At 43.8% G+C, this 23732-nt stretch overlaps 1 protein-coding gene across 5 annotated transcripts in view; it reads right to left on the bottom strand.

Moving 5' to 3' along the window:
- Positions 1 to 5256: 5256 nt before the first annotated feature.
- TP53INP2 (tumor protein p53 inducible nuclear protein 2) overlaps positions 5257 to 23732 on the bottom strand; it is a 32115-nt gene continuing 13639 nt past the window's right edge. For 3 of the 5 annotated variants that reach the window (XM_035123922.2, XM_035123921.2, XM_035123923.2), the window contains 3 exons: positions 18621 to 18982; positions 10918 to 11263; positions 5257 to 9576 (listed from right to left, as the gene is read on the bottom strand). In XM_035123922.2, coding sequence (XP_034979813.1) covers positions 9327 to 9576; positions 10918 to 11263; positions 18621 to 18744 — 720 coding nt within the window. In that variant the 5' untranslated portion in view covers positions 18745 to 18982 and the 3' untranslated portion in view covers positions 5257 to 9326. The remainder of the gene's footprint in view (positions 9577 to 10917; positions 11264 to 18620; positions 18983 to 23732) is intronic. The other 2 variants (XM_035123925.2, XM_035123924.2) reach the window with 2 other exon arrangements.

The following is a 23732-nucleotide window of genomic DNA, read 5'->3' as shown; positions in this document are numbered from 1 at the left end:
TGTGTTTGTGTGTCTAAAATAAAAATAAATGCTTTAATACATTTTTAATGGGTTTTTAAGACTAAAACCAAAAAGCACTTTTTGGTTTGAAAAGCCTACGGAAAACAAACAAAAGGTAACTACCCTAATACTATTTTGACAAAATGCTGGTGGTAGGGAAAGGGCTGTCGCTCAGTGGGAAAGCATCTGCTTTGCACACAGAAGGCCCTCTGTTAAGCCCCAGCAGCTCCAGGTAGGGCTGGGAGAGACCCCCACCTGAAATCCTGGAGAGCCACTGCCAGTCAGTGTAAACTATACTGAGCAAGGTGGACCCAACGGCCTGACTTGGTGTAAGAATGTGAGAATTTGAAAAGGTAGCAAAGATTTTCCATGGGAAAGGTGGCTGGATCTATATTCTTTATGGTTCTATGCTGCAGAAATGTCCCTAGCTCCATTGACAGGTTGCTGAAATCAGTGGTGGCTGCTTTCTACATTTTGTTTTGTTTTAAGCAGCCAAATAACTCATTTTTGTAACCAAAATCACAATGTTCTTCTGCGACTGATGCGGGAATCTGCAGAGAGATTCCTGGTTTCACAGTGTGCTTTTGTCTGGAAGCATGATTAAAACATGGGTACAAATGGAGGAGGCCTTACCTTTCAACATCTGGGTTTATGTATGTTCCATGGTCGTGTAGAAGTGGAATTCCCAGGTATAGCTTATTGTCATGTCACAGTGTTGGAGGGGTCTAAAAACCTGCACTTGTTGAAATTTTCCCACCTATGTACTTGCTAAAGGTATAGATGACCTCACGTTGAAAGGTTGGCCATGTATTGTATTGTATTGTACTGTACAGTATTGTATTGTTGTACCAAACTTTCTCTGCAATGTATAACCACAGGTCGGGATTATTGGATATAGTCTAGAATTTACTCTTAGTTTGCATAGGTTGACTGGCCTAACAGGCTTCTCTGGCATCCACTGTGGGCCCTAGAATGTGTTCCAGAATATTCTGCAACACTCATGGGTTCTGCACCAAACAAATCAATACAGAAAATGTTTTCTGAGGTAGGAACTTTGAACTCCGTTGGATTATTAAAAGGAATCACCAATTGTATATTTTGAAATAAAGATGTATGGATATAACAAAACCACATATTTAAATTTAGTTACCCTACTGTGTATCCTCACAGTAAAGATGGCCGCTTACTGTGTCAATAGAACTGATGTTTCCATTATATGTAGTCTGGCCTATCAAACTAAACTTTCCTTCCTATTATTTAAATTGGGGCTTACTCATGTCTCTGAAATCGTACAACAAAGACATCAATGAAACCCTGTGAAGACCTATTTTTCCCATTTAATGTTTAAGATAGCCTTGACCATCCATTCTAAACAGAAACAAGTTTCTCTCAGTTAAATGAGACTTATTTTCTAGTTAGTGTGTTTAGGCATCTGACTTCAGTTTCTTCTTTATGGCCTAGTCAGGAAGGGTCTACAGCTGCTAGCAGAACACAAAAACAAAACTCATTTAAATGTGACTGAGAAAATAAATCTCTGTCATGATGTATGATTGCCATCGAGCGCTTTAGCTTTCCTTGCTTTTCTTTTTGCTTTTAAGTGCAACTGACTAATTACATTATTACTAAACAAATCAAATGAATGTTGAGGTGTCCCTTCCCTATGCAATTTATTGTAAATATCCCAGAGTATTCTCTGCCAGTGAAATTCTACCTCATTCCCATTGACTTCCAGTGGTGGGCAAGAGCTCCCCCATGGTTTGTAGCTCAGTGGTAGGATTGGCTATGGTTTTCTCCAGAGCACAGGCCTTGGCTCACTTTGCCTCCTCAGTGCCCCTCAAAACACTTGGGGACTTTGACAAAAAATATTGCTTAAATATATTTATATTATATAATTGTACGTATGTCACAGTATTTACAAGAGAACAGGTCTAAAGAAGGAAGTGAGTTACAAATGGCCACTCTCACTTTTCTAACTTGTCACCCACACCGTGCTGTACGGGAGTACTGTACCACAATGCAATTGTTAAAAACGGTCACATCCCAAAGACTGGCTCTAATTCTGTTATATAGCCAAGCCAGGGGCAACCGAGTCCTTTTTCCTTGACTGAAAGGCAGCAGCTAGTTGCAGAGTATGTTTCACAAATTATGCTAAGGTATATCTTTTTTAAGAAAAACAAAACAGCAGTTCTATCAAGTTCGTAAATTTCTTTAGGACATGCAAATTTGTATCAACAGACTCATACATACGACAACAAAATACCCATCCAAATTAAACAGTTCTAAAACATGTGTTTTTAAAGGTAACAACATTGTTTGTTTTGTCCCTGAGTCCATGCTGTAAATTTTCCTTATACAAATAAATAAGATGTTAGAACTCAACTGATCCCAGGGGTAGCCAAGCCAACACAGTGCTTTCCAGATGTTTTGGCCCACAACTCCCATGAACTGGAGTCAGTATGGCCAATGGACAGGAATCATGGGAGTTGCAATCCTGCAACATCTGGAGAGCACCACATAGGCTGCCCCTGGCCCATCCCATAAACAATGCCATTGCAACACTCTCCCAGCCATTCATTCAGGAGCATTACAGCTAGTCACAACTTTTAAATGCTTGAAGTTTAAAAATGCTTGCATCCTCTCATCGTTGTAACATATTTACAAATGTGAATGCACACCCACATACACAAACACACACAGAAGTTATTATTTTAAGCACCTTTCCTTCGGCTTAACACAGGAGAGCACTATGTAGTTGGTATTTTTTTAACACCATTCTTGGGACTCATCACTGAATTGCCAGGATGAGAATGTTAAGATGGCTTTCCTGAACTGCTAGTGACAGCAAAAACAATGCAGACATTATACAGGTGTTTTAAATTACAGTGTTTATAGGATGTAGACAAAGAGCAGGTTAACATTTTATCATTAGACTTTGGAATTCGCTCTGCAGTAAGAAGGTTTTTGTGTTTACCATAAGAACTCTAGATCCTGTTTTATTCTCATAACATGGCTATGGGGCTCCTGTTTTACAGATGGGAACTAGATCCAGGTGATCTGAGAGAGAAAATACAGCTTCAAATTCTGTTTTCTGAATTCAGCTATTTGCACACTCAACCATTGCAGCTTTTCTCCTTCCCAAAATTTGTACTGTTCTACGAGCTTAAGAAATTGGTTACATTTCTGCACCTTTGAGAGCTTTGAAGTGATGTTGGATCATGGCCAGCATGCGAAGGAGAAAACATGGTTGAATGGTTTTTGTTATGAAACTGATCAAGTTTTGAAAGGGTGACAGGTGATGTCATCCAGCTCTTTATTCACCCTTCAGCAAAGCTATTTATTTTTCTAGGTAGCATTGTTAAAGCCCCGTTTGCCTTTAGCATCACAGGAACATGATGAAATTCTAGTGCTCCACTTGTCAGCATATTAAAAACCTGTCCTAGCATTTAAAAAAAACTAAGCCTGGGGCATGATGGTGTCACAAATCTGATCAACATAAGCTACACAGGGCATGTTTTGACCTCAGGCTGAGCTCGCAATAGTCTTCAGAGTGGAAGCAATAATATTATGGGATAAGTACTTGTTGTTAGGGCTGACACTGGCATTAGGCAGTGTGAGGCAGCTGCTTCAAGCAGATGATTTTGGGTATCATTAAAGGGCAACAACTTGTGAGCTTTTAAAGTATCCTCATCATCCTTTTACTCTCATTTTGAAAGGAATGCCACTACCCTGGGAGCCTTTTTGAACGCCAATGCTCAAGTATAATTGAAAAACGGTGTGAAGACATGCAAAATTGTGCCAGTACAATACTTTCCCCCGTTAACCGCTGTCTGCATTTCTTCGTGTGTACTGCTAAGGCACCAAACCAGCAGAAACAATCAAAAGGTGCAAGTGCTCACAAAATAAAGTCACCCAGTTGAGAAACTGAGTTGATCTCACAAATTTGCCGCGAAATTATATGGTATCACCAGAGGACGGCATCACGCAGCTTACTGTAGCATGTTTAAAGTTGTAGTGAAAGATACGATGGTAATTTTAATGGGGCACGAAATAGGAAGCCAGGTCCCATTGCTCAGAGTGAAACACTGCCATAATTTTTGACCCCCATAGGAGGACAACATCTCTAGAAGGAATCTAACACTGGGACTGCCCCCCCTCCCCCGAGCGCACCTGCAAGAATATCCTACTGAAGCCAATTTTTTTTTCTAAGTGTGTTGATTTTAGGCAGGGATGGGGAAACTGGCCCTCCAGATGTTGTAAGACTCAAACTTCCATCAACTGTAGCCAACATAGCCAATGTTCATGGATTATGGGAGCTGCAGTCCAACAACATCTGGAGGGCCACTGGTTCCTCATCTCTGCGTTAAGGTGTCAGATCAGAACCTCTTGGACATGTTGCAGAGGTGGGGACAGCATAGGAGGCAAAGGTAAATAAGTTAACTAATCCAGTTTTTACTTAGAAAAATGGACTTGCTAATGTTCCTTTGGAGATATGAATCTGTTTGAATTCTTAAGGACATGGGGAGAGAAGGAAGGAGAGGCTTCAAACTCATCTACTGTTTGAAGCCACTGTTTGGAAAACAGGTGTTTTCAGAAGTCTTTCTTTGCAAAAGTTCAATTACAATGTAAATCATGATTCACTGACAATGAAGCATAAATGGTGGGAATAAATTTGACCTACAGCTTGTAAGACGAAGTGGTAGTAAATTTTAAATGGATTGGGACTTCCGGCCATTTCAGAGCTTTGAGGTGTAGTTTCCCCCCATCACAACCAGACTTTATGGTGTGTCACAGAACTGTAGAGCTGCAGACTTAAAGGGGCAGAGGCCCTATTCTGGTGAGATGCCCCCTCCCAAAATTGATTTCCACACCAATGAAAATAAAGAGTACCCAGTGAATCAAAGCAGAAATCGTTAACATCACACTCTTTCTCAAAAATGACATTCAAAAACAAGGATATTCAATACAGTATTTGTGAATTTTTTAGGGAGGGGAAAAGTCTTATTTCCAGAATTTGAATATTAAGCTATATAGACTCATAAACATATGAAATCCACCCCAAAATTAACTCCTAGTGTTCCATATTAAATTCAAGATGCAGCTTTCAATATCTTTGAATTGTCAGATTCAAAGCGGATCTGGGGCATTTGTTTGATAATTCCCACATGCAAAACTCATTTAATTTGCACTCCCCGCTCCCACCCCCCAATGTGTTTCAGCTGTTCAAATAAACCACCTTGATTTGTTCAAGAGCTGCTGTAGTGGTAAAAGGCATTTAATGTGACATGACAGAGGCAAAAACTTGTAAACACTTCACAAGATTAGAGAAAGTGTTAATCTCCCTATTTTAATCAGACACAAATGAAACCAACATAATCTGTGACCACCACCATACAGGTACAGTACTTGGGACTCATGCTCAGGCCTGCCAGCTCTATTGCTTTCTCGGTAAGTCAAAGGAGAAGTGGAAGAATCAGTCATAAATTTAATTGCTCTGCTTTCAGTTCTAGGTCAAGTGCATTTGCCCCAGAACTAAAATTAAATCAATTAGCTTTGACATTCTCTATCTGATAGGCTTTCTGCGGAAGTGTTAGCACTCACACATAAAACGAAATTTGGGCAACTGTCTAGTGTTATCTTCAGAACCAGGATTTTGGCATGTCTTTCTCAACTGCTACTCCTGGAGGTAACATGCAGCTGGTGACAAGCAACCAAGTTTTGAGGTTCTGCCCTTGTTAAGGTGCCTTGCCAAGTCCTCTGTACCAATAAACTGGCTGAAACTGATGCCTCTTCAGCAGTAGTTAAAAAGCACAGAGGCTGATCCTATATGGGGGTTTTGCCATTAATTTCATGAGGACAAGGTGATGAACACCAGCTATTCAAGAGTCATGAAGACAGCAAATAGGCAAATGCAGGTGGGAATGGCAGAAGAACAGGAAGAAGTCAACATTTTAGGATGAGATCTGGTCTTTATTTACCTTCTTCACCAGCAGCTCAAATGTACAGTAAATGTAGGTTTCCGACATTTTTTCGGTTGAGTAGTTTAAATTTTGAAGAAACATTTAGGGTGACTTTTTTGTGTGCTCATATGACAGCAGTGGAACAGGCAGGCATTCAATAGGGGCAACCTTCCCAACACTGACATGACTGACAAAGCTGGATTTCTACTATGCTGTTCTGCCAAGGTATAGTGCCAGGATCGGGTAGGTGGAAGACAATTTTAGTTCAGATGCATTTGAGTTCAGATGGAAATCTTCTGTTCGGTTGTGTCATGTGAATATAAAGCTATTGGTTTTAGAAACACAGCCCAGGACCACCCAGCTAATTCCCTTAGCCAAGAGGCTTTAGGCTTATATTTCTTGAATAGCAGCCCCCTTCTCCAAATTTCACATGGTAAACCACTTTTGAAACACATGCAGAATGTGATATGATACAGTATAAGGGGTGGGTGGTTCTAAAACCTAGGGTTGCTCAACAACTTTTTGAAATATGGCAACCCTATAAAACCACAGCACTGAAATGCTACCTTTTTTCCTTTCAACTGAGTTTCAGTACGTAATTTACTTTCTTATTCTAAACATGTATCAAGCTTATTTTTTAAAATGTATATATAGACAGTACCAAATGATCATTATGAGGTTTTATATAGGAAATTCCTAAGCTCAGTACAGATTAAATATGACAGAAAATTGCAGTTCTCAACCAGACCGAGCAAGTGTTTAAGAATCAATGGTCATTGTGACCATAATCAGGATGTGAACACTGTGATTAACTTGATAGAAGGGGTGGGTGGGGAAATGAACAAGAATACAGTATAAATGTTTAAAAAAAAATTACAGTTTTGTTGCAAGCATTTCATATGGGATTGTTTTTAACAGGACAATGCTTGTCTAAAATAATTAGACTGAAACCCAATTACCGTATTTTTCCGTCTATAAGATGCCCCCATGTATAAGACACCCCCTATGTTGGGGGACTCCAAATTAAGAAAACACCCCCTCAGCACTACCCGTGTTTAAGACGAGCCCCAATTTTAAACCTAATTTTTTTGGTAAAAAACAACAACAACCTAGTCTTATACACGGAAAAATACGGTATTCCTGAAATGGTCTTGATCAGAGGAGACCTCCTCCATGCATCTGACTACAGAATCAAAGCTATTTGTTCTCATAATCTAATGACTATGTTTATTGGGTGCTCTAGATTGTAAAAGGCTTTCTTCAAAATGTGGGTATTCATGCTGTTCTCTAGAGGGTATTCATTCTACTCTCTAGGGTCCAGACCTCCATGTCTTTGGCTTACACCTGGTCAACAGCTTTAGATCCCTTCTTCACTGATACACATCCGGAACCTATAAATCCACTGAATACAGTGGTGCTTACTCTCGAGAAAGCGTGCATAGGACCCTTTATTTTGCCTTCTGTCTTTGACCCACTTACTTCATCCCTCTAGCCTCATTCAATCTCTTATCTAACATCCTTCATTACTTCCTCCAACATACTTTATTACCTCTAAAAACATGTGTAAGTCCCTTTCTTTGCTGAGGTCCTTGGCATTAGCATCAACACCAGAATAAGATAACATGAATGAATATGAAGTGCTCTACTGCTGGCAAGGATCGGAAAAATGATGTTTTCCCACTAAACATAATATTAAGGCATGATCCTGCCATCCCACTGAAATCAGTGGAAGAAATGTGACTATTTACATATCTGTTTCCCATTGAAGCAATTGTCATGGGCTTATCTGGTTGGTGCCCTTAGAACTCAACCTGATAAAAGTCCTCAGAACAAGAGTCTCTGTCAAATGTCTGTTTTTATTTTATTCAGGTGACTTTTAATATTTTCCTTCCTTAGGACAATGAAATATTTTCATTAGAGGAAGTTTGCCATGATCAGCCTCAGGATAAAATGCATGGGATAAAGATGCAAAGTTAGGATTTTAAAGTTTGTGGGTTTTTTTCCTTGTTAGAAGTTATTTTATTTTACATTCACACACACACTGATGTCCTTCTAAAAAGTACCACATTCAACTGTGCTCTGTACACACGGGTTTAAACACTTGCTCATGTAGTTATGGAGCCACATGAATGATACTACAAGAAAAACTAGGATAGCTTTTATGCAAGTAATCAGAGGGAGGAAGAGCCCACTGCCTTTCAAAAAGGTCATGTGTGATTAAGAACAACGTTAATACAAGTTTGACCTTTCAATAACTGTGAACTTCTGCAGCACCCATAAACCACTGCTGGCAGCTACAGCTGCTCAAAATGAACTTTCAAAGGGTCCATTTCACATCACATGACACTACTGAACTGAAGATTCAGACACAATCCATCTTCTATTTGAAGTCAATGGCAAAACTCCCTTGGATTTTCATGGGTCTTACAGCCCCAATAAAATTAAAGATATGCCAGAATGCCTCATGACTAGCCACCACATCAGCCCAGTGAAAGGAACAAATGTGCAATTTGTGAATTTTTAAAGGAAGGACATCTGCCATAAGATATAGTTTTAAGTAGTTCCATTGGGACTTGTTCGGTTTATTTGTTATTTTTGTTTTCCAGTTTGCACATGAACCTGGTATCTCAATTTGTGACACCACACTGTAGAGAGTGTGATGTCATAAAGAAAGGCACTGATGTCATAGGCTCCCTAGTGCAACAACAAGGGACCCAAGGAAATGACAAGGCCATTTGGCCCTACTATGTACGTAACTCACTGGAAAGAAATTGAAATGTGATATATTCACTGGAAGCACCAATTAGTCTAACACCGGTTATTCCTACAATAACCAGTGTGTGATTTCATGCCGCTTGGTGACCAAGAATATAACCAAGGATAAATGGCCTTTCTTGGTAACTAAGAGGCATGCATATTTCTCCAACACCTCTTTAAAAACAACAACAACCCACATTGGAGTTTCAAAATAGACCTGCAGCCTTATTACTGGGATATTTTACTGGGTCATGTTGGGTTTCTTTCACCTTCAGATCAAAATCAAAATCCACGCTTGTGGATGGAGGGATGGGAATGGGGAAGATTAAACCCAAAAAGGAAAGGAAGCTGTAAATCAGAAAATGTATTTCTTGCTGAAAAAGGGGTGTGGAGGTGGAGATATAAAGCCCATGAAAAGCCCACAAAAGAACAACTATTGAACGTTGCCAGTTCAGGAGAATGTAGGAGGTTTTCTCAAAGGGGTGAGGGCACTGGGTTTATTTCAGAAAATGGACGAAGATGACCCTCTTGGCTGAAGAAAGCATTGTGAGGAACTGGTGAAGCTGAAAGTTAAAAGGATAATGCCCCACAGTGTAGACTTCCTGAAGTAGCTTAGTAGTTGTATTGGCGCTGGCATGGCTGGTAGACAAAGCTGCCTTGGTGTTTGGCCCGGCGCGGGCGGCACTCTCTGGTGCGGTTCTGCCGCTGCATGACTTTCTGACTGAACTTGTGCTTCTCCGACAGCTGCTTTGCCCTCTGAATCCGACGCACTTGGTTGACCTTCTCCAATATGGCGGCCTTGGTGGCAAGAGAGGTGGAGTGGTGAGGGGCATGACGCTGCAAACGGCGTTCAGGTACCTCACTGCAGAAACAAAGGTACACAAGACTCAGGGTGGTTCAAGGCTCTTGGCAGGGTTAGGCCTACTTGAGAGGACATAAGAGACTTCCCCTAAAGTTGCAAAAGGCCTTCTTCATCGAAGCAGCCCACTCATAAGTATAGCGGGGAAGCAGAAATACTTGTGCCCTCCCAATCCGCCTGCCACAAAACATGGAACCAGTTGTATGCAGAGACCACTCATGAGATCTCCCTCCTCTCTGCAGGGATAGGGATGGAATGAACTGTCTGTGCATTTGAACATGTTACACATTAGACTGTATACATGGTGGGAACATATGAGCTTCCTCCATGGCCTCAAGACTATTTCTACACCCTAGTCACTTCAATAATAATAAAAAAGTGTGTGTAGGAAATCATTTACAACATCAAAACAGTCAGATGCAAGACTAACACACCCAATTCTTTTAAAATGAAGTTATCACATTCAATGATGAAGAAAGTAGAAAAGGCACAAGTACAGAACTGGTCAACATTCTGCTTCAGTGGATGTCCCTGAGTTATTGTTATTCTTATTTATTAAATTTGTATACCACCCTTCATACAAAGATCCCAGGGCAGTTTACAGTAGAAAAATGCAGAATAAGAACACAAAATACATAATAAAACAAAAAACTAATAACCCCCTCTCTCACATAGTATTATGAACAGGGGGAACACTAATTTTTTACACACAGGCAAAAAAAAGGTAAAGGTAAAGGACCCCTGGACGGTTAAGTCCAGTCAAAGGTGACTATGGGGTGCGGCACTCATCTTGCTTTCAAGACCGAGGGAGCCGGTGTTTGTCCACAGGCAGCTTTCCGGGTCATGTGGCCAGCATGACTAAACTACTTCTGGCAGAACGGGACACTGTGACAGAAGCCAGAGCGCACAGAAACGCTGTTTACCTTTCCGCTGCAGCAGTACCTATTTATCTACTTGCACTGGTATGCTTTTGAACTGCTAGGCTGGCAAAAGCTCAGGCAGAGCAACGGGAGCTCACCCCATTGTGCGGATTTGAACCTCCAACCTTCTGATCAGCGAGCCCAAGAGGTTCAATGGTTTAGATCACAGTGTCACCTGCACAATACTTAATTTCATAGACATCTATATATCTAAACATTGTGGCAGTTGTCACTTTGGACACTATTTGCATATGCTCTTCATCAGTTAATGAATTGATTTTAAAATGATCCCAGACCGTCAGTCAAGACTCATTTGCCTAAATTAATTTTATTATTATTATTTTGGTAATGAAATCTGATAGTGGGTGAGGTTGTTCTTAGTAGCCAATGTCTTGGCCCATTTCCCTCAATAATCCAAGCTTACCCTTCAGGGATGTGCTCCTCAGGATTTTCCGTTTCCACAATGATGCTGCTGCTGGTGACATAGACGGACATACTGGGATGTTCAATCAAAAGGTCCTCCATGGGGTTGCTCTCCATGCTGACGGGGTCAGGACCTTCTGCAGTAAAACAGGGGGGAGGGGTAACAAACCAACTCTCGTCCATCAAGCAGGGGTCAGGCTGAGAGGGCATGGACCTGCTGACACAGTCACTGAGGGAGTGGGGCGAAGACGTGGTAGGTGGAGGGGACCCACGGCGGCAACGAGAAGCACAAACAGAATCCTTCTCACCTACCCGCCGCTCCTTACTGGAGGCTGAAGCGTAACTATCTAATGAGAGACAACAAGAGTCACCACCCACACAAAAACGGGAGGACAGCCAGAACAAGAGCAACGACAGCAAGAAAATAAAATAAAATAAAAAATTCAAAACCAAACCAAAAAGAAAAGGTAGTTACCGTTGTTCAAAGCCATGCAAGGGTTGTGCAAGGCAGTGCAGGGGTGGGGAGAGGATTAAGAGGGGAGAAGTGGCACACACATTCAATATACATTGGATGGGAAGGAAGGGGTGAGGGAGGGAGAAGAGAAAGGGGGCATTATTAGTACAAATGACACCCCAAAGGCATTTTTTTAATTCATCCCAAAGCCTTCCCTGAGGAGTCAGGGCTGGCTCAAGATGTTTTGCCACCCCAGGTAGCTGCGGCCTTGCCACCCGAGCAGTGAGCCCTGGCATAACTTGCAACTGCAGCTGCACCCCATCTGAGATTAGTTTCCCAGCATCCTTTGCAACAACGGCAGGGAACCTGGAGGTGCTCCTCTCAGAGTGTCTGTTGCCACCTCAATGCCCCTAAAAACATGGTGGTCCCCAAGAGACGCCTTGGGTTGCTTGTACACACAGTCCAGCCTTGCAAAAGTGTGAGCCACCATGCTGGTTGAAGGAAGGGAAATCAACAAGAGTGACAACCCACAAGCAAAGCAAGGACGTCCTCCCATGGTGGGTTATCAAAGCGCCAGAGGAACATAGAGCTACAAAGAGCGTTGCCAAATAGTAAGAGTGCCTAGCTCTCCCTATCTGAAGAAGTGTGCATGCACACGAAAGCTCATACCAATGACAAACTTAGTTGGTCTCTAAGGTGCTGCTGGAAGGATTTTTTTTTATTTTGTTTCGACTACAGCTACCTACCTCTTCCAAGATGGTGAAAACCAGAAATACTGTATCATACCCACGTGTGTTAATATATTTAAAGGTATGCATATTTAAAAGGAATTACTGGTTCAAAAGAAGAAAGAAAAGAAGTAACAGAAGAATGAAATGGATGGTAAAACAATAAATAAGGTACAAGAAACAGGCAAGCTGGTACAGATGGCATCCCTAGTGGAGAAGGATAGAAGAAAGAGACCTCACCGGTTCATCTCCCTTTCCAATCTATCCCAACAGATCCAAACCCAGACACAGTGACTGGGCAGATGGAAAACAGAAATGCTCCATTTGACATTAAGACACCAACCCTACACACAGTGATGTGCCACCAAGTCCCACTGACATACAAATATATATATAGGGGAAAACACACACACACACACACACACACACACACTTTTAACACCAATATTACCCACTTGAGTGAGCACAATTATCCACCAGGACTTCATTTTGTCTGTCCTAAATTTTCTAACTTTCTGCTTCATTGGACGACCCTGGGTTCTCATATTATGGGGAAGTGAGAAAAACTTGTCTCTATCCTCCAAGTAAAGGAGAAAAGGCAAAGCAGGTCTGGGTGCCAAAATCAGTAGAGTTGGAACGCAGAGCAAGTGCCGATCACCATGGAGAGAACTCACTAGTTCACAAGGGACACAACAAATCACTGCTTCCCCCTGTCATAATTAGGGGGACATCTGCATACTCGGAAAACTTGGCAACTGGCTAACCACTAGGGGCTGTATATGAAGCGGCAGCCTAGTCAAGAAGACAGCAGCAATGTCAAACTCCGGATGTTGTAACTCGGACACTGTTGTAACCTGTTCTGAAAATGCACAACCTTCAGAGAGTGTGAAGAACATGTTCTGCAACTTCCCACTAGCTTACGAGAAATTGGCTTTAAAAAATAGCCATGGAGAAGCTCATAGTAGACCAGTGATAAGCAACAGAATACCATGAAGGTACATCAAGTTGGGAGAGCAGTAAGCACAAGCCACCAGCATCCAATTCTCCCATGCAGATTGTAATCCCTTACTCCACATCCCAGGCCTTTCCTGGTGGTACCCTGATCCTTAGGAGATGCTTCACAGGGCATTAACAGAGCAACTCCTCTGATCAAAATCAGAGCTAATTTAAAGTTAAAGGTTACTTGGGAGATCCGTTGTTGAAGGTTAATTGAGGACTGACCATGGGAAAAATAGTTTTCATAGTTTTTAAAACCTTGGCGCGTGCGTGCACGCGCGCGCACACACACAAAAAACCAGAGCTTTGCATTGTTGCCAAGTTGTGGGTAGCTTGTTGTGAGAAAATCTTGTTTATTTCAGTATGAGAATGCAAAGTGTCTCATTCCTCTTATGGATGCCCCTTATTCATGCATATGTGCAACAATTCTCAAACATTTGGCAACACGGCTGCATCTCATTGGTCCAGCTGACTGGCCCTGTGTCTCATAGGATGGTTACTCAATCTGGGCAGTATTAGCTCATCACCAAAGATATACAGTAATTCAGCGAAAGGTGGAAATTCAGCAGGGGCCTTGGTTAGGGCTTGCGCAATTCCAGTACCAGGAAGAAGGTGGCAATAATTAGCCCTGACTGACAGGAGGAATGCAGGATCTTAAAAAAGAAAAGAAAATGTAAACAGCATCGCTTCTTGGCAGGGTGTGTAGCTGAATGAACACAGAGATCAAAATACCAACAAGTATGCTAAGCAGGAGTGGGGAATCTGCAGCCTTTTAGATGTTGCTGGGCTCCAACTCCCATTATCCCTAACCATTCGCCGGTCTGCCTGGGACTGACAGGAGCTGGAGCCTAACAGCATCTGCTATTGTGGGGGCCGAAGCTCCCACGGTCCCTAGGAGTTGGTTCTTATTGCTCTGTATCAGATAAGGGAAACTAAAGCACTTCAAATATAGCTGGGACTCCAACTACCATCAACCCCAGCCATCATGGCTAGCTTTATCTGTTTCTCCACCTTCTGCTGTGCACCACATCTCAGTTTCCTAGCCAGGGCTTCCTTCTCCGTACTAGGCATCTTTGCATTTCAAAGCATGCAGCTAATGAATACACCAGGTGTATTTCTCACTCAAATATGGCCAGCCTCTTTTGTTCCCTCTCTGTGTGCAACAAGTTGCATTGCACACAGTAAAGGTGAGGACAGGAAGTGAAGCTGAAAGTGTTGCAGCATCTGTTGCCCAGCAGTATTGCTAGATGTGGTTTTCCAAGGTACTGTACTGTAATTGTGTTTTTCTTGGTGTGGAGCAAATGTCTTGGGACAGCCTTGTTTTGTTATTAGTCTGGGCTGTGGAAGCTGAGAGAGGGAGTGGGATGAGCAAAAAAAGAGTTTCTGATCACTGTAAAGCTTTGAGAAAGGAGGAGACCCAGCGAGGCCTTTCAGATTATCAAGGACAGAATGTTAAACCCACTCAGAGAGTAATCCTAACTGAATACAGTCAGATTTATGTCCACATGTTCATTATTGCTGTGCAGTGAACTAGGTGAAGAGAAATACTCTTCCTGCCCCTTAATTCAACATTCACACATTGGGGGGTGACCATAGCTCAGTGGGAGAGCACCTGCCAGGTTTAATCATTGGGATTTCCCCCCCTCACTTTTGTTACACAAGAGTGCCCTTTCAGTTGGCTATAATGCAGCAACACTGGGGGAAACATCACAGAACAACTAGTAAAATGTGTGGATGGTCAAGTCAATCCAGCACTAATGCACTATTATTGTGTCAATGACATATTGAAAGTACACCTGTAAAACAAAACAAAGCACCTCACTCTGCAAGGATCCTCAGGCAATCTCCAAACGTCACGCAAAAAGCATTCTGAGGAGAGGACATAACAAACAGGGCTTGCTTTCCAACTGATAGGTAGCTTTATTCTTAGCTCCCTCTTAGGCTATCTAATAATATCTGTAACACAAGCATGAGCCTGGTGGGTGTTTTCCCCCCCAAATGGCAATGGATTGTCAGAAGGAACAGAAAAGGGTGGATCTGTGCAACACAGAGCATTGTTTACTTGGGTTCTCTCTGCTAAATTTGCAAGCAAAAAGGGTCATAGATTGGTTGTCACTGGATGCTGAGTCATCTGACTTCCGCTCAGCAAAATGGCAAAGGCAAAAATCAGTGACTAAGATGGAGGAGCGTTCACTTGCCTGAGAAACTAGCAGCTAGGCAGCCACGAAGACCTTCACAGCGAACGATGCAGCCTTAAGCACACTTACTTGGGAGCAAGTTTTGAATAAACTTCTTTGGATTTGGTAAAGGAGACCTTGAATTAGCACCGATTCTTTAAAAGTGGTGTGTGTCATGTGAGTTATCAACAATATCAAGCCAATCTTTTTAAAAAATAAAAGAAAGCACAAAGTAGAGAAGTCTTGGAAACAATTGCTTTCAGAAAAAGCTGTTTCCTATTACACCTATGCAAAAACCAGCAGCTAAAGCTAAACATGACCACCTGCTAGCTGCTCCAGATCAATCCAGTTTTAAAGGAACAGCCACAGAGGTGTATTCAGAAGCTGGCAACACAAAGCTGGAGCCCATGAAGAAGGCTGATAGGGCAGAAAGCAGGGAGATAAATACTAGGGAGAGCCATAGCCAATAACAGGCACAGCCAAATAATTCTACTTTTTACCCCTATGCTCATTCCTGCTGAATTCTTCAAGGGCAACACTTGAGACTAAGGAGAAGGAGATACAGGCAGTGCTATCCCTTGGACTGGTTGTAAGCAAGAAGTTAGGCAGGTGGGGCTGTCTGAGGGCAGATTGAGGTTGGTGGGGCAGGCTCCATTTGCCCAAAGGGATCAACTTTCACTGAATATAAAGCCTGCCTGTTGGACATGTATGGTGGTCTCAGCTTAGTAAGATGTAGATGTAGAATCAGGTTTCATGTCTGGAAGTTTGACACTTCTGTGTATTTTGTTTATATACAGTGGTACCTCCAGTTACGAACTTAATTCGTTCCAGAGGTCCGTTTTTAACCCGAAACCGTTCTTAACACGAGGCACACTTTTGCTAATGCCGTCGCACCGCCAGCACGCAACTTCTGGGGCAAAGTTTGCAACCAGGAGCATCTACTTCCAGGTTAGCGGAGCTCGTTACCTGAAGCGTTCATAAGGAGGACGGTAGGTAACCTGAGGTTCCACTGTATTAAGGAATCAATAAAGATCTACAGCCAGGCTGCATTCAATCAAGGTAGATGATGCTTATAAATAGACTTCATCACTCAAAAAGAAGGAAGGAGGGAGAGAAATACTTTCAGCCGCTAGGAAACAAATGTCTCCAGCTATTCCATCACCAAATAACAAGTACTTGTGGCCTTTTTTAGCATAAAGCGGGTGCTCAAAAATAAAAATGCTGACTGCAGTTTGACTTCAAGAAAGACAACGTGATGCTTTCAAATTTTATGAAATCAGCCTGGTGCATTCATTCATTGGTGCCAGCCCATTCATTGGAAGGACAGGGCATTTGCTGTATGAAGCTCTTGCAAGTGCTGCTATTGCCAGGATTGGGAATTAGAATATGGATTAGAGTATGGATGAGGAACAATGGCACAACTGAATCCTGAACACAAGATCAGAGCAAAATTACTGTATAGCCAGCATAAAGCCAAGGCTCCCTAATGGCAAGGATAGCCTCTGTCACAATTGTTCTATGATGAGCAAGGAGGTAGCTCACTCGCCAGCTGGGATCCACCCTGGAGCCTGGATCTGCCTGCAAAGGCAGAGCTAATCTGCTGGCTGCACTTGGCTGCCAACCCTTAACTCATTCTTTCTCTCTGCTTCCATTTTAGGCATATAGAACGGGCTCAGCACTGAGAGAGAAATACATGCTAAGTTGGGAACAGGATAAATCAGGAATAGCCAGCTAGGGAGTTTTTTGTTTGTTGCATAAGATGAGCCCAAGGGAAAAGCAACTGCCCAGATGCCTGCTCCCCTTCCCTTGTTTGCTGCTGTATCATGCAACCATTAAGTCCAGGATAGTTGGAGAAGAAGGACAGGCAGCTGGGCTGCTGCATCACCTGAGCAGGAAAAGACAGGCAACTGGCAAGTTAACTGACTCAGAGAGCTACAAGAGTTCTAGCTTGATTGAAAAGTGGCACTGTACACCTGAGTGCCTTATTCAGACACCAGGTTTGTGAGACACTCCGGCATCTGCAGGTAGCTGTGACTTCCAGGCAGAACAGAAGCATCTTCCACCCTAGGTAATGTAGCCAGAATGAGCATACATTCACCTTGCTTGGCCATAGCAAAGGTCAATGCAGTCCAGAATTCGGTCTCCAGCTGTAGTTAGCCACATGACCTTCTCATCGTGTGTGTGTGTGTGTGTGTGTGTGTGTGTGTGTGTGTGTGTGTGTTTAGAAATTTTTCAGTTATCCCCTGATCTGTGGAGTGCACAGTAACACCTTTCATTCCGAAACCTAGAGAACCAAAACTACTTAGAAAGTTCTGCCTCTTGCGGAACCTCTTAAACTGCCTTTTGCAACCTCTTAAACTGATCTGAATTTTGGGAAACGCTTCCAAGGCCAAGGGTATCTCAGCTTGCAGCTGAGTTCCAATTTTAGTGCTCAGCGTTGAAGGTTTGAAGAAGCAGAGACTATGTGGGTGTGAGACAATAAGAAACAGGGGAAGGAAGAAGGCAGAGTACGAGTTAGGGGTGGCAGTCAGCTAAGCTTTTACTCAGAATAGACCCATTTAAAGTAATGAACATGACTAAGCTACTCTGAGTAAAACAGCTGAATACCACCCAGTATTATTTCGTGGGAGAGGATTGGAAAAATGCGAACACAAATGGTAAGCTGCAAAGAGGGAGACTTAAAAACTTGTTTGGGGAGGACTCTAGCCACTAAGCAACCACACACCTAAATGGTACTGACCCCAGCCACAACCTCTCTCCTTGGCTCCCTCCAATAGGAGCCTGGAGGCTCCCCGCACCTCCTTCTCAGGACTGGTGGCCTCTTTCTACCCCTTCCTGGCCGGTGTTACCCTACAGGCGAATCTTGCCCAGACTGAGCTTCAGATCCTCCACACACTGACACTACCCTTCCCACAAAAACCGCTGCTTATCATTGAAGAAAGCTGGGCTGCTAGTCCTCAGGAAGGAGTTCTATTATCTAGTAGAAACAAACCAGAACTCCAGTTCTCCAGTTTGAGAGTTATGGCTCTGAAGTCAGGGGTGGGGAACCATTGGCCCTCTAGATCAGGGTCTCCAATTGTTTTTGGACTACAACTCCCATCTTCCCTAGCTAGCAGGACAAAGTGGCCAGGGATGATGGGAATTGTAGTCCCAAAATAGCTGGAGACCCAGGGTTGGGGGAACCCTGCTCTAGATGTCGCTGAACTATAACTCTCATCAGCCCCAGCGAGAATGGCCAACGGCCAGGGGTGATGGTAGTTGAAGTTCAGCAACATCTGGAGGGCCAGAGGTGCCCTGCCCCAGCACCCGTTCTAGGTAGACCCTGGCCATTCCATCTCATATTTCTCACCTGGAAGATCAATAATGAGCCACCCATCTTCTTCTTCCTCTTTAGAGACAAACGGCTTAGGCTCCTCAAGGTCCTCAGGTGCGCTGCTGTCACTGAAGAAGAGGCTGGTGAGGCGCTGGAACATGGCTGGAGACTTATTTCAGAGGTGGACTTGGGAACGAAAGGCGGGGATGAGTTTGTAGGCGCTGGCTTGAGCGTGTGCAAGCTGGTGTGGAGGCAGGAGCACGAGTTGGGGAGTGTTGGATGGACGGATTCCTTGCCAAGGGCGGGAGCTGCTTGTTTTCCTAAGCGGAGTCTTATCTGAGTTGAGTTACGTAGATAGTGCAATCATAAGGTTCTTCACTTGGCTTCAGTGCAAAGGCCTGCCAGAGAAAGGGAAAATTCAGTCAGGCCAAACACTGATGGAATCACGAGGAACTCAGATGGCCTGGAGGAAGGGTGAGATGGGAACCCTTGCACGGACCGTCATCCCAATTCACCACGGTCATTTCCCTTTATTCTGCCTCCTACACATAGTGCCTTCTCAGCTGCATTCCCACTGGGCTGCCAGATGGGCCTTCCTCACTTTTACTATAGAAATAAACACCTCGCAAGACGGCTGAGTCGAGGTCTCTCACCCTACGGGGTTCCCCAGGCAAGAAGCAGCCTGTTCGCTTTGATTACGGTTAACTTACTTCCCCCCACATGCAGGCAAAGAAAACAAGTGTGGCTTCTCTTATGCCAAGCTGGTGCCCTCCAGATGTTTTGGATGTCAACTCCCATCAGCCCCAGCTAGCTGGGGGGTGGGACCAGGTGGGTGAAGGAGGCCCTAGGTCGGCAACCTAAGGCCCATGGGCCACAAGCAGCCCATGAGGGTCATTTAACCGGCCCATGGACCCCCACCACCCGCTCGGGGACCCCCGCTGCCCGCTCAGTCAGCTCCCGTGCACCGCGCTAAACCAGCGCCAAGCAGAGCGGGGACCACCTTCCGCAACACTGGCTGGCTTCCCATTGGCTGCAGGAAGTTCCTGCAGCCAATGGGAAGCTGCGTGTGCTTCCTCTGCACCGGCAGGAGCGCCGGAAATGGTGTTTGCACATGCGTGTGCACGCACTCCGGCCCACTGCAGCGTCTGCGGGACCGTGAACCGGCCCAAGCCACAAAAACTTTGCCGACCCCTGCCCTAAGCCTTGTGCTGCATGTGCTAAGCACCAGTCAGAAATACTGTAAGGAGACCTAGATCACCAATGTGTGAGTTTCTGTGGGAGATAGGTGGCATGGTTCATTTATATTCAGATACATCCCTGCCTGAGATCTTTGTTCCTCCAGCTCTTCCATCCCTCACCATCTTAGGCGGTTTCTTGCTCCCTTCAAAGACTTTGCACTTTCTCCCTTGCTGTCCACATGATATAGCACCCCTGGACACCTCTGTGATGCTCTTTCCCTTTTTTAAAATCCCTCCCCAAAGTCCACCATTCCTCTAAAGCATTTGGCACAACACTGTCATTCCCTTGCTCCACTGTAGTTCAGCTTTTTTCAAAGCGTTTTTTTTTTAAAAAAAAAGCATTTTCACAGCATTTTTTTTAATATGTGTGTAGATTCCACCCTTTTGTCTTTTTAAGTATTTGAAAACTGGCAGTATGTTCATCCAGAACCAGAGGAGAGACATCAAGATCCAGTTTCTCTTTTGGGATCTTTTAGACTGTGATGGATCAGATCTCCTTTAAAAGAGGGAACATTTGTTTGTCAGAGAAATTCCTTCCTATCATTTTGCCTATATCTGCTCAGCTTCCATCTGTTCCTACAGCAAAGGGCTTCCATTAATCAGCACAGCCTATTTAATCAGCACAATGCATCACTAATAACTGCACCCACTTATTACAAAGCGCTGTCTGGTTAGACCCGTGGGCATTGGGCAGCACTATAGCAAATCAATCTGACATGTAACCACCCCATGAGGGATCTGCTGGAAGTCTCAAGTCCATAGAAAATATCATTTTCATGGAGGAACAAAGTGCTCCTGTGTTGTTGCCACAACAATCCTGTGACATAGGTTAGACTAGAAGAGAGCGACTGGCCTGATATCACATACATAGCAATCTTCAGGGCCGAGCAGTGATTTGAATTCAGAACTCTACTGTATCACATTATCTTTTCCCAACTCTGTTGCCCATGGATGCCTTCTTATGTGCCCAGGAAAGCTTTCAATTGGGGACTCCAGGGATGAACCTACTTACTCCATTATGCTATACAGTTCCTTTCCCTGCATATCAAAGAACATAAATGCTCTGTTGGATCAGGCCAAAGACCCATCTAGTCCAGTGTCCTGTTCTCACAGCAGCCAACCAGATACATATTGGAAGCCCACAAGCAGCACCTGAACACATCAGCACTCTCCACACTCATGTTGTCCAGTAAATGAAGTTCAGAGGCACCATTTTTACCCTTGCCCTTACCCCACTCTTTTCCCAGGAAAAAACCCTGCTCTTTAGTGCTAAATCAGAGCAAACGTCAAACAGGGGAAAACACAGCTGGTGGAATGTGATTTCCCAGCCAGAAGTGTCAATACATCCTGACAGCTTTCCAAATAGGTTAATACTTGCCCCACATCTTATTGAATTGATGCCTTTTTCTCCTGGTTTTCCTCCATCCCCTCTGCCTTAAGTGTTGAAGTTCTTCTCTCGCCACATCCCACTGATTCTGTCCAATTGGATTTGCAAAGGACTCTGATTTGGCTCAAAGGCAGATGGTTGCTCCTTCCTCCTTCATAATGACCCCTTTCCTGTCCAGAGCCTTTAGTTCAATGCCTTTTGGGACCTACACATGACAGTGATGACTTGCTGCAATTACCTAGGCAGGGAGCTGCAGTGGAAGCCATTATGATGGCAGCAAACACATATACAACTTGGCACCAATGGATGGATGGATCCTGTAGGCATAGCAGGCAGCACAGGAGAAGCCTGGTAGGGTAGTTTATCTCAGAGGTCTGTGAGACAGGTAAGTTGGCATTCATACTCAGCATATAGCTGGTGCTGTATTTGTTTCCTTAGAAATGTGTCTGACTTATTTCAATGGAATTTGCTTGAGCTCATTGCCTTTTACAGTGGTGAGCTTCTGTTACATTGTGACCTGCTGGTCAATCTCTAATCATTTGCGGTAGATGTGCAAGGAATTTTGGTTATGAACGACCCCTCTCCACCTGAAATTATACTATTTGAAATGAAGAAAGATTGGGGGTAAACTGGAATGGGTTTTTGGGTGGAAGGACTGTGAGCTCCATTCGGTTCCAGTACTCAAAACAAAGTCCTGGACTCAGAATTATTTAATTCTAAATGTATGTTTTCCTGCACAAGGCTCTGCTCAGTGAATCTTGGGGGTCTAATTAGAAACCAAGTAGATCACACTGGAAGTGGCTCATGGGGTAGAGAAGAGTTGCTATTCCAGCTTCCCAGCAGATGGGTCACTTCATCTTTCAGGATGAAGAGGAGGAGGCAGTGAGGAGGTCAGCGCAGTGTAAATGCAGTGGAGGAGCCAATCTAGTGGCACTGCTGGTGTGTTTGCACCATGCTGACATCCCCACCACCTCATTCTCTCTCCCTTTTCCTTCTGGTAAGCAACAGTGCCTCATCTGTCACGAAGCTAAGATAGCAGCTCTGCCTCACCCAGAGAGCCGCTCTTGGATCCCACAAGCCTGGCATCTGCCCAGCTCTGGTGAGGTGGAGCAGGGACAGACAGGGATGAAGCACACCACTTATTTCACAGCAGTGCTGCTGCTGTAACAACAACAACAACAACAACAACAACAACAACAACAACAACAACAACAACAATTTATTTATACCCCGCCCATTTGGCTGAGTTTCCCCAGCCACTCTGGGCGGCTTCCAACAGAACATTTAAATGCAATAATCTATTAAACATAAAAAGCTTCCCTAAACAGGGCTGCCTTCAGATGTCTTCTAAAAGGCTGGTAGTTGTTTTTCTCTTTGACATCTGGTGGGAGGGTGTTAATATTTGCCAGTCTCCTGCATGCCAAATAAATAAGCCCTCCCCACAGAACCCACCAAATAAACTAAGCAGAGGAAGGGATAGGTTACATTTGCACAAATGGCTAAGGATTAAATTGTGGTGTTTAAATTTTTTGAAGCCACTTTATTTTGACCCACCAAAACGCTGCAAAATGAGAAGCAAGCTTTTGAGTCCACCAGAATTTCCATCAGGGTGAATGTTAAGCAACATTTAAATAAAATAGATATCACACCTGAGAGTCTTTGCCAACTGGTTCTTACTGATACAAGAGCCAGTGTGGTCCAGTGGTTAGAGTGCTGGATTAGGCCCTGGGAAACCAGAGTTAAGATCCCCACTCAGCCATGAAGCTCACTGGGTGACCTTGAGCTAGTCACTGCCTCTCAGTCTAACCCACCTCAAAGGGTTGCTGTGAAAATTAAATGAGGAAGGGCAGAGGCATATATGGTACCTTGAGCTCCTCGGAGAAAAAGATGGGATATAAATGCAATGAATGAATGAATGAATCTGATCTTTTTATAATTCTCATTGCAGTACTGCGTTTTCTGTCCGTATTCCACCTTGCAACAGAATTACTTATAGAACTACAGTATGTGAAAACCAGCAAGGGGACTTAAAAAAATAATAATAATGGTGGTGCTGGCAAGTTGCTGTTACCACAAATGCTGGGATCTATACTTCGTTCCTGAATGCTCCAGGCTCCTTTCAAAGCCCACTCGGCTCCAGCCTTGAGCAGAGTCCTTCACAAACAAGCTCAGCTGTGTTCCACAATGATGGATTTTCTGCCTTTCAACCAATCAGCAAATCCATCCTGAAATTCAGTCACATTAGCGACATTGAAAAGAGGATTGTGTGGGGCCGGGGGAGGGGGTGGGAGGGGACTGTATGTCCATGTTGCAAAGAACCGAGACAGCTGAGAACAGGAAATGTGAGCAATGCAGATGGAAAATACACAGGAGGTGGGGGTCGGGGAGACAGCAGAGCACAGGGAGTATTTGAGGGGCTTTTGGCTGGCAGGTCTGTCCATGATAAGACATTGCCTGTATCTTGCCATTGCCTGTATCACAGAAGCAAGAAGGGAAATGATCTTTAAGGGGGGGGGATGTACA

This window comes from Zootoca vivipara, chromosome 7 (assembly GCF_963506605.1).
Source record: "Zootoca vivipara chromosome 7, rZooViv1.1, whole genome shotgun sequence".
NCBI lineage: Eukaryota > Metazoa > Chordata > Lepidosauria > Squamata > Lacertidae > Zootoca > Zootoca vivipara.
The sequence above is the reverse complement of the archived record's forward strand: the minus strand, read 5'-3'. Positions and strand labels throughout refer to the sequence as shown.